At 40.3% G+C, this 11,042-nt stretch overlaps 2 protein-coding genes across 2 annotated transcripts; one reads left to right on the top strand and one right to left on the bottom strand.

Annotated features, from left to right (window-relative positions):
• Positions 1-1,504: 1,504 nt before the first annotated feature.
• Positions 1,505-4,833, top strand: mrto4 (MRT4 homolog, ribosome maturation factor). The gene is made up of 8 exons (XM_078248827.1): positions 1,505-1,611; positions 1,871-1,929; positions 2,015-2,118; positions 2,201-2,282; positions 2,383-2,450; positions 3,219-3,370; positions 3,983-4,059; positions 4,161-4,833. Exons 1-8 carry the CDS (start codon positions 1,584-1,586, stop codon positions 4,302-4,304), a joined length of 714 nt encoding a protein of 237 aa, XP_078104953.1. The 5' UTR covers positions 1,505-1,583; the 3' UTR covers positions 4,305-4,833.
• Positions 3,750-10,633, bottom strand: LOC144517035 (aflatoxin B1 aldehyde reductase member 4-like). Its single transcript, XM_078248826.1, has 7 exons — positions 10,260-10,633; positions 8,773-8,960; positions 8,485-8,589; positions 7,970-8,066; positions 7,347-7,446; positions 5,431-5,560; positions 3,750-5,129 (listed from the first exon to the last, which is right to left on the bottom strand). Exons 1-7 carry the CDS (start codon positions 10,549-10,551, stop codon positions 4,968-4,970), a joined length of 1,074 nt encoding a protein of 357 aa, XP_078104952.1. The 5' UTR covers positions 10,552-10,633; the 3' UTR covers positions 3,750-4,967.
• Positions 10,634-11,042: the final 409 nt, after the last annotated feature.

The following is an 11,042-nucleotide window of genomic DNA, read 5'->3' as shown; positions in this document are numbered from 1 at the left end:
AACACATTATTCAGGCATTATATTAGGGGTTTAAATTGTTATAGGCCTACAAATGACTGCTTAATCTTTTCTTAAAATAAAAAGACATCACTAAGGCTACACACTTTCACCACAATACCACTAGGCCTATTGGATATTATATTCATATAGCCTATAGGCTATGTTTGTATACTCTAGGTCTAGCCTACGTGTTGTTTTTAGGCTACTTCAAAGACAAACTTCCATTGCTTGTAATGGGCAATAACGTTTTTCAGATGTTGATATGGGGTGAATGAGGGGGATTGGGAAATGTTTTGAATGTGCTTGTATAAGCTTTCTTGCCATAGGCCTATACAAATGATACACTTCTGTAATACTGATGTTTAAGGTCTATCCATTTGAGGAGGAAAGAAAGTCATATTTCTTAAAGCTTTGTTACCAGAACTAGGGCAAATCTGTCCTGATGTCACTTAATGCTACCTCTCTGAAAGTAATGCCTCATGCTTACAGGGCAAGAAGAGCAAATGTCTTGAGACAAATGTTACTAAGTCTGCAACATCTTTCTAATAGCCTATCAATTGAAAATGTGACTTTTAGACACAGGGCCACACTTCAATAAGGGCCCACGTACACACATGGATCTTTGAGGAGGTTGTATTTTTGTGAGTGATGTAGTAGGTTACACATAGATAGGTAAAATTAATTTGTGACTGCTCGGCAAGAAATTCACCACGAGGTGAAATGCCACATCACCGGTATGAAACTTAACACGTGGTCCCATATTAATATACAGTGTATCAGTGGTGGCCTAGAGAAAGTCCCTCCCTCATTAATACCACTGAGGTGCCCTTGAGCAAGGCCCTTAATCCAAACACAGAAACGCTCCAGTGGAGCTGCTCAGTGGCCAGCAGATCAGACTGTGGTTGTGCTGGGCAGCTTCCAGGTATATGTGTGAATGTGATCAGGGCATTCCTGCAAAAGAGAGGCTGCCTCTCAGTGAACCTCCCCTGAATAAATAAAGGTTAAATAAAAACATACAACAATCCCCACTAACACAGAACGTTTAGGGAACGTTGGGGGACGTTAGTTTCTAGTTCCCTAAAGGTTAGTTCGTTTAGGGAACGTTCCCTCAGGGTTATAACGTTCCCTAAACGTTAAGGGAACCTGTGGTTGCACTGTACCGCCACACAACGTTGGTTGTTTTTGGTGGTTCTGAGTGCGGTTTTGAAATGTTTATTAGGTTAAGGGAATGTAAAAAATAACGTTAGGGGAACGTTCCCTAAATGTTCGATCAAGATTACAACGATAGGGGAACGTTAGGGGAACGTCCATAAAGATTACAACGATAGGGGAACGTTCCATAAAAGTTGCAACGTTAGGGGAACGGTAGGGGAACGTTTTCTAACTCTTAACTCAACGTATGTATATACTTATTTAGAATCAGCACTTTATTTCTGCATACCTGCAACACAAATTACTTTTAATTAAAAGTTCTTTATTTTTGTAGTCAGGCACCACATGGACAGCTTCACCAAAACAGAAACATTTCGGGGTCCTTTCACTTCACATGTGCGTCTGCTGCTCTGCCATCGTGAGAGGAAAACATGCCGAAGTCAAGGAGGGACAAGAAAAGTAAGTAAATAGCCGTTCAAACTGTGTAATGTACGATTACATTAAGCAGTTACGTATATTAACTGATTGCTTGTATGTAGCAGCTGTCCTCGACAACTGATGTGGGGTAACAAGCTAACGTTAGCTTCTCCCTCTGCGATTAATGGCTGGTAACATAGCCTACATTTGGGTGCCGTGACAGTTAACGTTAACGTACTGCTGGCGGATATCAGTTAAACTCCTAGCTAACTAACTGCTTATCACATTATCTTCTCCTCAGTTTCGTTGACGAAAACAGCCAAGAAAGGACTGGAGTCTAAACAGAAATTAATCGAGGAGGTAATTGTCTTGTCAGCTATGCTATGCTAACTAGGGTTGGCTGAAGCTGCTAACATCTCACACTAAATTCTGTTTTTATTTTTAGTTACGGAAATGTGTGGACACCTACAGAAACTTGTTCATATTCTCTGTGGCCAATATGAGGAATAACAAACTGAAAGACATCAGGACAGCATGGAAACACAGCAGGTAATGGGGCGTCAACCAACATGTTTTGAATTTTAATTTAAGTGTCTTAAGAGGCTTAACGTTACTCTCCTCTCCTCCACAGATTCTTCTTCGGCAAAAATAAAGTCATGGTGGTTGCCTTGGGTAAAGGAGAAACAGACGAATACAAAGATAATTTGCACAAGGTAGGTGAGATCTTAGGTAATGGTGATAAGCCAGAAATATAATAATCTATTGCAAAGACTTAGCGTTACATTTGTTATTGCCTTTTGATAATGTGTGCAGGTCACCAAGTATCTACGAGGAGAAGTGGGAGTACTATTCACAAATAAAACAAAGGACGAGGTCCAAGAGTAAGTAAGGCTTCACTTAAAGCTACAGTTGGTAGCTTTTTATAATAAAAAAAAAAACTTTGTCATATTTGCTCAAACTGTCACTATATCCTGACAGTATTATATGAGACAGATAATCTAAATAAAAAAACACGTTCCTCTGCTTCCACCTGGTGCATAGGGAAGAACAACCAATCAGAGCCAAGGAGTCTCTAACGTGAACAAACTGTCGAACTAGGCAGTGCTGATCAAATATGAATCAAGATTCTGCTGCATTACCTATTCCTTGCCTCGATAGTTTTCAGAAACATATTTGAGTGTACTGTTCACTCTAAAATGAGAGTTTGCTCCGGCCGGTGGACGGTGCTTGGTTTTGGCTTGACTGTTTTCACCATGGCGGTCAGGTCACAACCTTTTCTTATTTCAAAAATATGTTTTGAAAACATTTTAGGCTAGAAATAGGCAATGCAGTAACATCGTCTTGATTCATATTTGATCAACAAGGCCTAGTTTTACAGTTTGGTCGGAGATCACGAGCAGTGACTGGCATTGTTAGATTCCTCGGCTTTGATTGGTTGTTTTCCTTTGGGCGCAGTGGAAACTTGCAAACGCCATTAGGAGCACTAGGGGGAGGCAGAGAAATCACAGATACTGTATCATTTAGTACTGCCAGGATGTAGTGATAGTTTTAGCAAATATGACAAACCACTGCAGCATTAATTCACTACAATTGCTGTTGTTCTCCAAATATTGTTCATTAGCTGACAAAATTGTGTTTTCTATTTACAGGTATTTCAATCATTTCAAAGAGCTGGATTATGCACGGTCAGGCAACCGTGCACAGATGGACACAACTCTGGATGAGGGACCCCTTGAACAGTTTCCTCATTCGATGGAGCCCCAGTTGAGGCAATTAGGACTCCCCACTGCTCTCAAGAAAGGTACAATTACTGGATATGGCTGGCATTATTCTGTATTTTTCTTTCATCAACAAATCCCATGCAGAGACCAAAACCAACAATGTTATAGTCAATCTCTCAATATTTCCGACTTCTCTAACCTGTCCGCAGCACTCAGCCTCAATCCCATTGGTTCTTACTGAAGGCCTTAATCTTTAAAATCAGCTCACAAATATATAGTTTGATTTTTAAAATGGCTCAGTGATTTTTAAACAGCTGAACATGTACGTTTTTTATACTCAAACAGGAGTAAATAGTGCATTTGTTGTGTGGATTAATACACATTTGGTGCTCTAGATAGCAGGACGGTGTATGTTCATGTTCATCGTGTTGAAAGAACAAATCTAAAAGTGCAACGGTGTGGCTCAGTGATGTGTTTTTAATAGTTTTGGACAGCAATGGAAATCTATGGCACAGAGGAATATGCTTTATCAGGCTTTGGCTACACAGTCAATAATTGTTGGTAGGGTCAGCCCTATCCTTTTAAACATGTTTGCGTGCAACAGGTGACACCCCTTCTCCTCTGAAAAATTACCATTGTCACAGTCGGAAATGACACACGGTAGTCACATTTTGTATAATCTGTTAATACAGGAGTGGTGACACTGCTGAAGGACCACGAAGTCTGTAAGGAGGGAGACGTGCTTACTCCTGAGCAGGCTCGTATTCTGGTGAGTTCTTGACTGTTTGACTACAGAAAATGTTGACGGTGACACATTGTGCTGGGTTGTATTTGACTGACTGTTCAAACTGGCTTCATTTTTGTTAATAGAAACTCTTTGGGATCGAGATGGCAGAATTCAAGGTGCAGATCAAATGTATGTGGAACTCAGAAACGGGCGAGTTTGAGAATGTTGCTGGTGAAGAAGAGTCTATGCAGGATAATGAAGAGGAAGATGACGAAGATGCAGAATGAAACATCTGCAAGAGCAGATGCTTGTATACATCTGTTTTTTGTTTGTTTTTTAAAGTCGTTTTTGCCAGCTTTCAACAGCAGAGGGACATAGATGTTGAAACCATTCACCCTGACTGCAGGTGCTGCCCCTGGAGTCTTTAATGTCTCTTTGTCCTTTTTTTCACCCCAAAACATGAACTTCTGTCCTTTGCCTCAAATTTTAGCTTTGGACTGAATCACTGTTCAGTAAAAACTGGTGACTAGAGTTAAAAGACTTAATGATCGCTTACATGTAATCATGTTGATGCCACTTGTTTTGTTAAAATTCGTCAACATAAGAAAAAGGCATTGCATGTAAATATTTTGCTATTCAGCCAAAACAGATAAGCACATGTCCTTTTGTGTGTTAAATCAATCAATCTTCTTCTTTTTAATGTAATAGTTTAAGGCAGTCTCCAGAAAGTTATTTTTCCCTGAAAAAATGTCTTATGTTTTCATTTTTACATTAGCTTGAAGTGCTCTTCACATTAATACACACTGGTCTCCCATTGATGAAACACATTTCAAGTATCATTCAGGTAAAACGTGGGGAGAAAAACTAAGGGAAAGAGGCTTTAGCAGATTTCTCTTTTCTATAAATTTGCTTTAAATGTTATCCAAATCTGTTGTGGAGATTTTGGCTCTTTAGCGGAAATAGTTTGGACACACGTGGGCAACGAGATTCCAGGCCTCACTGAAGGCGGCGACCACTCCTTCATCCAGAGGACCCTCCTCTGCAGCAGCCAGGTTTTGCTGAAGTTGCTCCATACTTGACATGCCAATGATGACTCCATCACCCAGATCACCCTGGGACAGCAGAGAATTTAATGGTCAAAGAGAAAAAAATGAGTTTAAAGTTGTTTCATGGTATAACATTTTCCAGCTACTGTAAGCACCAATACAGCCTTTTGACACGTAGTGTTGAGGTTAATTATACAAAACAGCTGACCGGGCACATCCAAATGAATACATAAAAATAAAATGTGCAGAGGAAGATACCTACATTTCCCACTAGAGTTTAAATTTCTAATCTTATGTTATATATCTCCCTGTGATGATGACAAAACACAATCTCTTCCCGCTGCAGTGCTCCATGCACAATAGCTACCTTAAGTTGGGAGTGATGGTACAACCAGCGCATAGCAGCAGAAGTCAGGGTGGGTTTCTCTGAGCCGTAAACGGTCTCCAAGGCCTTTTGAACCACGTCTATTGCTTTGAATTGACTCTCCTTCCAGTATCTGACAGAGAAGAGGACAGGCACAATGACTTTGTGTGCTTTTATCAGTGGAAGATGTAGATAAGTGCAGACATGCAGAAACAACTAACATGATGCAACAACATAAAACAAGTTACTTGTTAGTCTTAAAAATAAACTGCAGGGGTCTCATTTATAAACGTGGCGTGACGCACAAAACGGGGCTGAAAATGTGCGTACGCCACTTCCCACGCAAAGGTTGTGATTTATAAAAAAACAAACTTGACGGGAGAATGTGCGGTCCTCCACGCAAACTCTGACCCATGCGTACGCACATTTTGGAGACAATGGGAATTGGCGACGCAGATGGTGAGGTGGTGAACTGAAATCAGACTGCAGAAAGTACATGTGGGAATAAAGATTACTCTTAATATTTTTCAAGTATTAATTCTTCACGCACATTTCTTCACTCCATATCATCCACGTTACCATGAAGATTAAATCCAGCAGTGTTTTTTGCGCTTGTACTGAGTGATAATTGTTCCATAAACACCTACAAATCAATCTTAAACCAAAACTCGTTCATGTTTAATCTGCGCTGTCTCACCGTCACATTGTCCGCTACGGGGCGCAGGAGGAGGAGACGGCCCGACTCCATGGAATACAGGATAGCATCAAATACCCTAGCATTAGATAACGGCAGAACACAGTGCAGATAACTAAATATCTGTCTTTAATACTGTGCACATATCATCAAATGTCAAAGTCTGGAAAATACAGCCGTTAAGCTCTCGCGCAATCGTTACACTTAATATTCCTCGTTATCGGTCCTAACTTTAATACTGTTCGTAACAAAACCTGCATGAAGAAAAGTGTGTTTACCTATTAGACTTTCGTCTTCAAATTGTATCTTGGGGGGGGGGGGGGGGATGCCACTAGTTGATGCTGTTTTTGGCAAGGTGTCTACAATCACTCTAATTGTTGTAAACATATTAATACTGCGGTGACCCCCGTGCGTAATGCTGCATGATGGCACTGCTGGCCCTGCAGGAGGACTAACCCCCAATGGAAGAATCAGGAGAGAAAAAGGCTTCAGGGACCATGACGATGACTGGCTATGCCGATTTAAATTCCATAAAGCTGCGCTCTTGGATCTATGTACTGAATTGGGTCCAGTAGAGAGGGCAACGCGCCATCCAGACAGCTAAGTGTTTTTTTTTTTTTTTTAATAAATAAGATATATAATCTTCAACTTTATCACTAAGGCTTGTTTGGATATAATATGCAGTATAGTTCTGTTAAATCTTATCATATATATATATATATATATATATATATATATATATATATATATATATATATATATATATATATAGGTCTGGTATATCGAAGCTGTCCCTGTGCCGTAATGCCTGCCGTTTTGGAAGATATTATTAATAAAGGTATATACATCAGGTTTCCCTACACTGTGCGACAACAGGCCGAAATTATAATTCAATTGGCAGCAATTCACCAATGTCTGAGAGTTTTTTTTGCTTTTTCTCCGCCAGTCGTCATGATTCGGTGACTGCCAGTGTCATTAACATACTTATCAGCATTCACGAGGTGCTTTGCATTGACTATTTATGGTTAAAAATGGGCGTGTACAGGGCGGGATAAGAGGCTGATCCACGTACGCACACTTGTAGGTAATCTGTGATTTATAAAGGGAACATCGCTTACAGATGTAGGTACGCACGGTTTTATAAATCTGAATTGTTTTTGGCGTACGTACACTTATAGTAAGGATCCTACGCACAGTTTTATAAATGAGACCCCAGGTCTTTCACCTGTCCCTGTATGCTGCGGCCCAGTTGTTACCAAAGAATCGTCCTGCAGGCTGGGAACCATCTTTGTCTTGGTAATGGTACTTTCCTGTTAGAAGACCACCTGCAGAGGAGTAATGTCAGAATTCAAGCTAGGGTTCTACTATTTATGCAGTCAATACTGTCAATACAATACTCACTTAAAATGAAGGTTTTTCATGCTATATTTTGGAAAAAAAAGTTACTATTAATGTCAAAACAAGATAAGGGTCTACAGTCATGGTAGTGGCTCTGTGAGGCTGTCCGTAGGCACAGTGGCGCTTAGAGCTACAGTAAATGCTAATGTCAGTATGCTGGTAAACATGTTTACCATGTCCACCATTAGTTTAGCATGTTAGCTTGCTAACATTTGCAAATTAACACTAAACACAAAGTACAGTTGTGGCTGATGGGAATGTTTTTCCAGTCTGTGGTCATAAACCCAAGTATTGAACAAATGCAGTGTGTGACCTGATGATGGCGCTAGGATTAGGATTGAATCTGCTGGGCACCAAGTATCACCAACTGTGAGCATCTCCTTTTGAAAGAAACAACAGGACGACTACAGTAGGCTACAAGATGTACCACAAAAGGAGGATATACAGCACCTGCTAGGGGATTGTATGCATAGAATCTCATTCCGTAGTATCTCAGACATGGCAGCAACTCTGTCTCAACCTGTCTTGTAATGGCATTGTACATTCCCTGTGAAAGGTTGCAAGAGTCAAAGTTAGGGTACAGACAATAGTCAAAGGTTAAATGTAAGTGAAAGTATAGTAAGCAAGGAAAGAAAGATAAGATAAGGTGAAGATAGTTCAAGAACATCAAATTAAAGATTATAGTGAGAGCACTGGAGCTGCTTAACCATGGTTTCTTTCCGCAACGAAAACTACTGAAATTCTGGATAAGCAGTTGCACAAATGTTTTCAACTTACTCTAAAAACACAGGAATTTCTAGCCCTAAGTATCATGTTTACATGAAAAGAATGGGATTTTCACCACACAGCCACTCATATGGAGGGATGCAACATGAACATACATTGAGCAGCTTACTTATTCTAAGAGGATGCAATTGATTGGAGATGAAACTAAAAGGCTGTTTTAAAACAAGGTGTCAGAATACCTGATACACAGTGGGAACAATCCAGTTGTTGTGTCTGCAGATGCTGGCAATTTCAGCCACTTGCCACGATGCATAGTTCGATAAACCAAACTCCTTGAATTTTCCCTGAGGGGGATATTTTAACATAAAAATCATAGTTTAATTAAATATTCCCAACATAATAGGTACAGTATCATTGATTTTAAAAAGTATACATTGTAGACAAAGATGCTACCCTTGTTGGTGTGTCATGTTAAAGGAAAGGTTTCAGTTATAACTCATGGAACATTAGTTATGGGGTCTCTTTACCTCTTTGTGCAGTTCATTACAGGCCCTAAGGGTATCCTGGATGGGGTTCTGGTGGTCAGGGGCATGAAGGTAGAAAAGGTCCACACAATCGGTCCGCAGCCTCTGAAGGGAGGTTTCCAGCTGAGAGCGCACACTCTCTGGCTTCAGCGTTTTCCCATCCCAGGGGTTGACCTTGGTTGCTATGCTTACTGTCACACAGAAACACTGAATTAAAAGTCTGTCATTTACAGGATGTTTTAGCAAACTGCTATCTTAATGACTCTTGATTATCTGGCGGTGTGGTTATCAAGGGATATTAAGAGTCTGGTATTAAGAGGACTTAAGTCCAGTTAACAGTCAGACCAAGTCTGGATAATGATAATCATACAAGTACATTGGTAATATATGTACTTGTTCCCAGGGCTCATTTCTGGCCCTGTTCTTGTGTCAATACTTGCTTTGTCCAGCCCCCAACAAGCTCTAGAAAGTGTTTTCATAAGGAATAGCTTTTACACATTATTTTGACAATCATGTCTCAATCCACAAATACTGTATACATCTCATCTTTAATGTAACTGATGTATTATATTGGCAGGTAAAACACTGGCCTCAATGTTGCCCAATGTAAATGTAGATGTCAATGTTTTCGAATTATCTCCAAAGGAGCTGCAACTTTACATCATACTTAAACAAGCGATACAAACATGTCCACATAAACCAGTTAGGAGGCTCCTGTGCAGAAATTAGCTGCTGAGAAATGCAGGATCCAGGATCAATAGCATCCACTCAGCCTGAACCATACAGGGACTGAACGTACATCGGCTGATCTGAGTTTGACCATTCTTCTTTTTATCTGCCTCTTGTGAATCCCGCTACTTTAATACTAATACTAAATTGCTGGATTTGCTATATAAGTTAAAAGCTAGGACAGGGTTTGATCTTCTTATATACTGTCTATGGGTTTGATCAGGGCAAAACCTAGGAAGTCTGCTAGTCGCTACCCAACTCTGTGACCACATTCAATCTACATTTTATTGGTTTTGCCTTGCTGACGTGTGTGTGTGTGTGTGTGTGTGTGTGTGTGTGTGTGTGTGTGTGTGTGTGTGTGTAATTTTGCATTATGTGTCCTATTTTGTCATGTTTGTTGTTTATTATTGACCTAGCAAAACTACCTTCTATCTTACTCTGGTGTATCTCAAATAGTAAAGTATGTTTATTGTACAGTCCCTTACACATAAATAAAGTAAAACAATGTATTTAATGTGTTTATTTATTTATGTGTAATTAAAACGTTTAATTCTTGAAAAAGTCAAGAATCACTGATCAGTGCTAGCTGTTATCCGTTGGTTAGAGGGGGGCTCGGGACAGTTTTGATACCCATAATTCCAAGCTGGTGCCAGGTGCCAACCGGCAGGTACGTTGTCTAATGACTTGAGGGACAGCTTGGTTAGACCACTTAAGAAACTCAGCACACAGAGTCAATACGAATATGGGTGCTTCTGATATACCTGTTTTAGGAAGATTCATGCCGCCTATGATTGTCTCTGACTTCCCGTCCACATACATCAAGGCTGTGTCCACATGGCTGTGTCCCCTGTCCAGGAAAGTCTTCACCATCTCCAGGCTCTGCTCGGCGTCGGCTCGACCACCGAACGCCATAGTTCCCAGTAAGGAAACCGGTCGTTTAGTTTGAGACGACGACATATTTCGACGAGCCACAAATCTCGGCAAATGTGTGAGCACGTCTTTAATAATGCTATGTTTAAGTGTGCACAGTCTTCCTGTTATTACCCAACGCATGCTACAGCTAGCTGCGACTAAGGTCAAAGGTCGTGGAAGTGGTGATTAGGGAGCGTCGTAAAGTTACTTAACCGGTTTAAAATGGAAAAAAATGTTCTTTGCTTGGCTGTAGTTGAGGCAGTGCAAAGTTCGTTTTCTGTGACCACTTCCTGTCGTTTTAGACATGTAAGTTAATATTTGTTCAAGTCCCTTGTTGCACAATCTGTAGAGAATCATACTAGATGTAGTTCTTATTTTTAACCACAAGGTGTCAGGAACTCACCATTCATTATTTTGTTTTTACAAAAGAGTGTGTCCTGCATCCTGCAATGTGCAGTCCAGATATAGGCCTACTATAGACATGATAAGCAAATACAGTAAACATAGGATCGTTTTAGTACATCCTAACTAAAGAATTATTCGTATTGATGGGACAAAAATGAGCTGTAGGCCCCTATTAAGCCTGCCCAGCCAACACGTGTTTTTACACTAGATAATGCCCTATTAAAATG

The sequence above is a fragment of the Sander vitreus genome, chromosome 4 (assembly GCF_031162955.1).
Source record: "Sander vitreus isolate 19-12246 chromosome 4, sanVit1, whole genome shotgun sequence".
In the NCBI taxonomy this organism is placed as follows: Eukaryota; Metazoa; Chordata; class Actinopteri; order Perciformes; family Percidae; genus Sander; species Sander vitreus.
This window is presented reverse-complemented; position numbering and strand designations above follow the sequence as displayed.

Excerpts from the sequence above, each read along its gene's own strand:
- mrto4 (XM_078248827.1), top strand. The coding sequence starts at position 1,584 with ATGCCGAAGTCAAGGAGGGACAAGAAAA. Across the intron at positions 1,612-1,870 it reads GTCAAGGAGGGACAAGAAAA|TTTCGTTGACGAAAACAGCC; the intron begins GTAAGTAAATAG and ends TCTTCTCCTCAG. Across the intron at positions 4,060-4,160 it reads CTGAGCAGGCTCGTATTCTG|AAACTCTTTGGGATCGAGAT; the intron begins GTGAGTTCTTGA and ends TTTTGTTAATAG.
- LOC144517035 (XM_078248826.1), bottom strand. The coding sequence starts at position 10,551 with ATGCGTTGGGTAATAACAGGAAGACTGTGCACACTTAAACATAGCATT. Across the intron at positions 8,961-10,259 it reads CATGAATCTTCCTAAAACAG|TAAGCATAGCAACCAAGGTC; the intron begins GTATATCAGAAG and ends TCTGTGTGACAG. Across the intron at positions 5,130-5,430 it reads ACCATCACTCCCAACTTAAG|GGTGATCTGGGTGATGGAGT; the intron begins GTAGCTATTGTG and ends CTGCTGTCCCAG.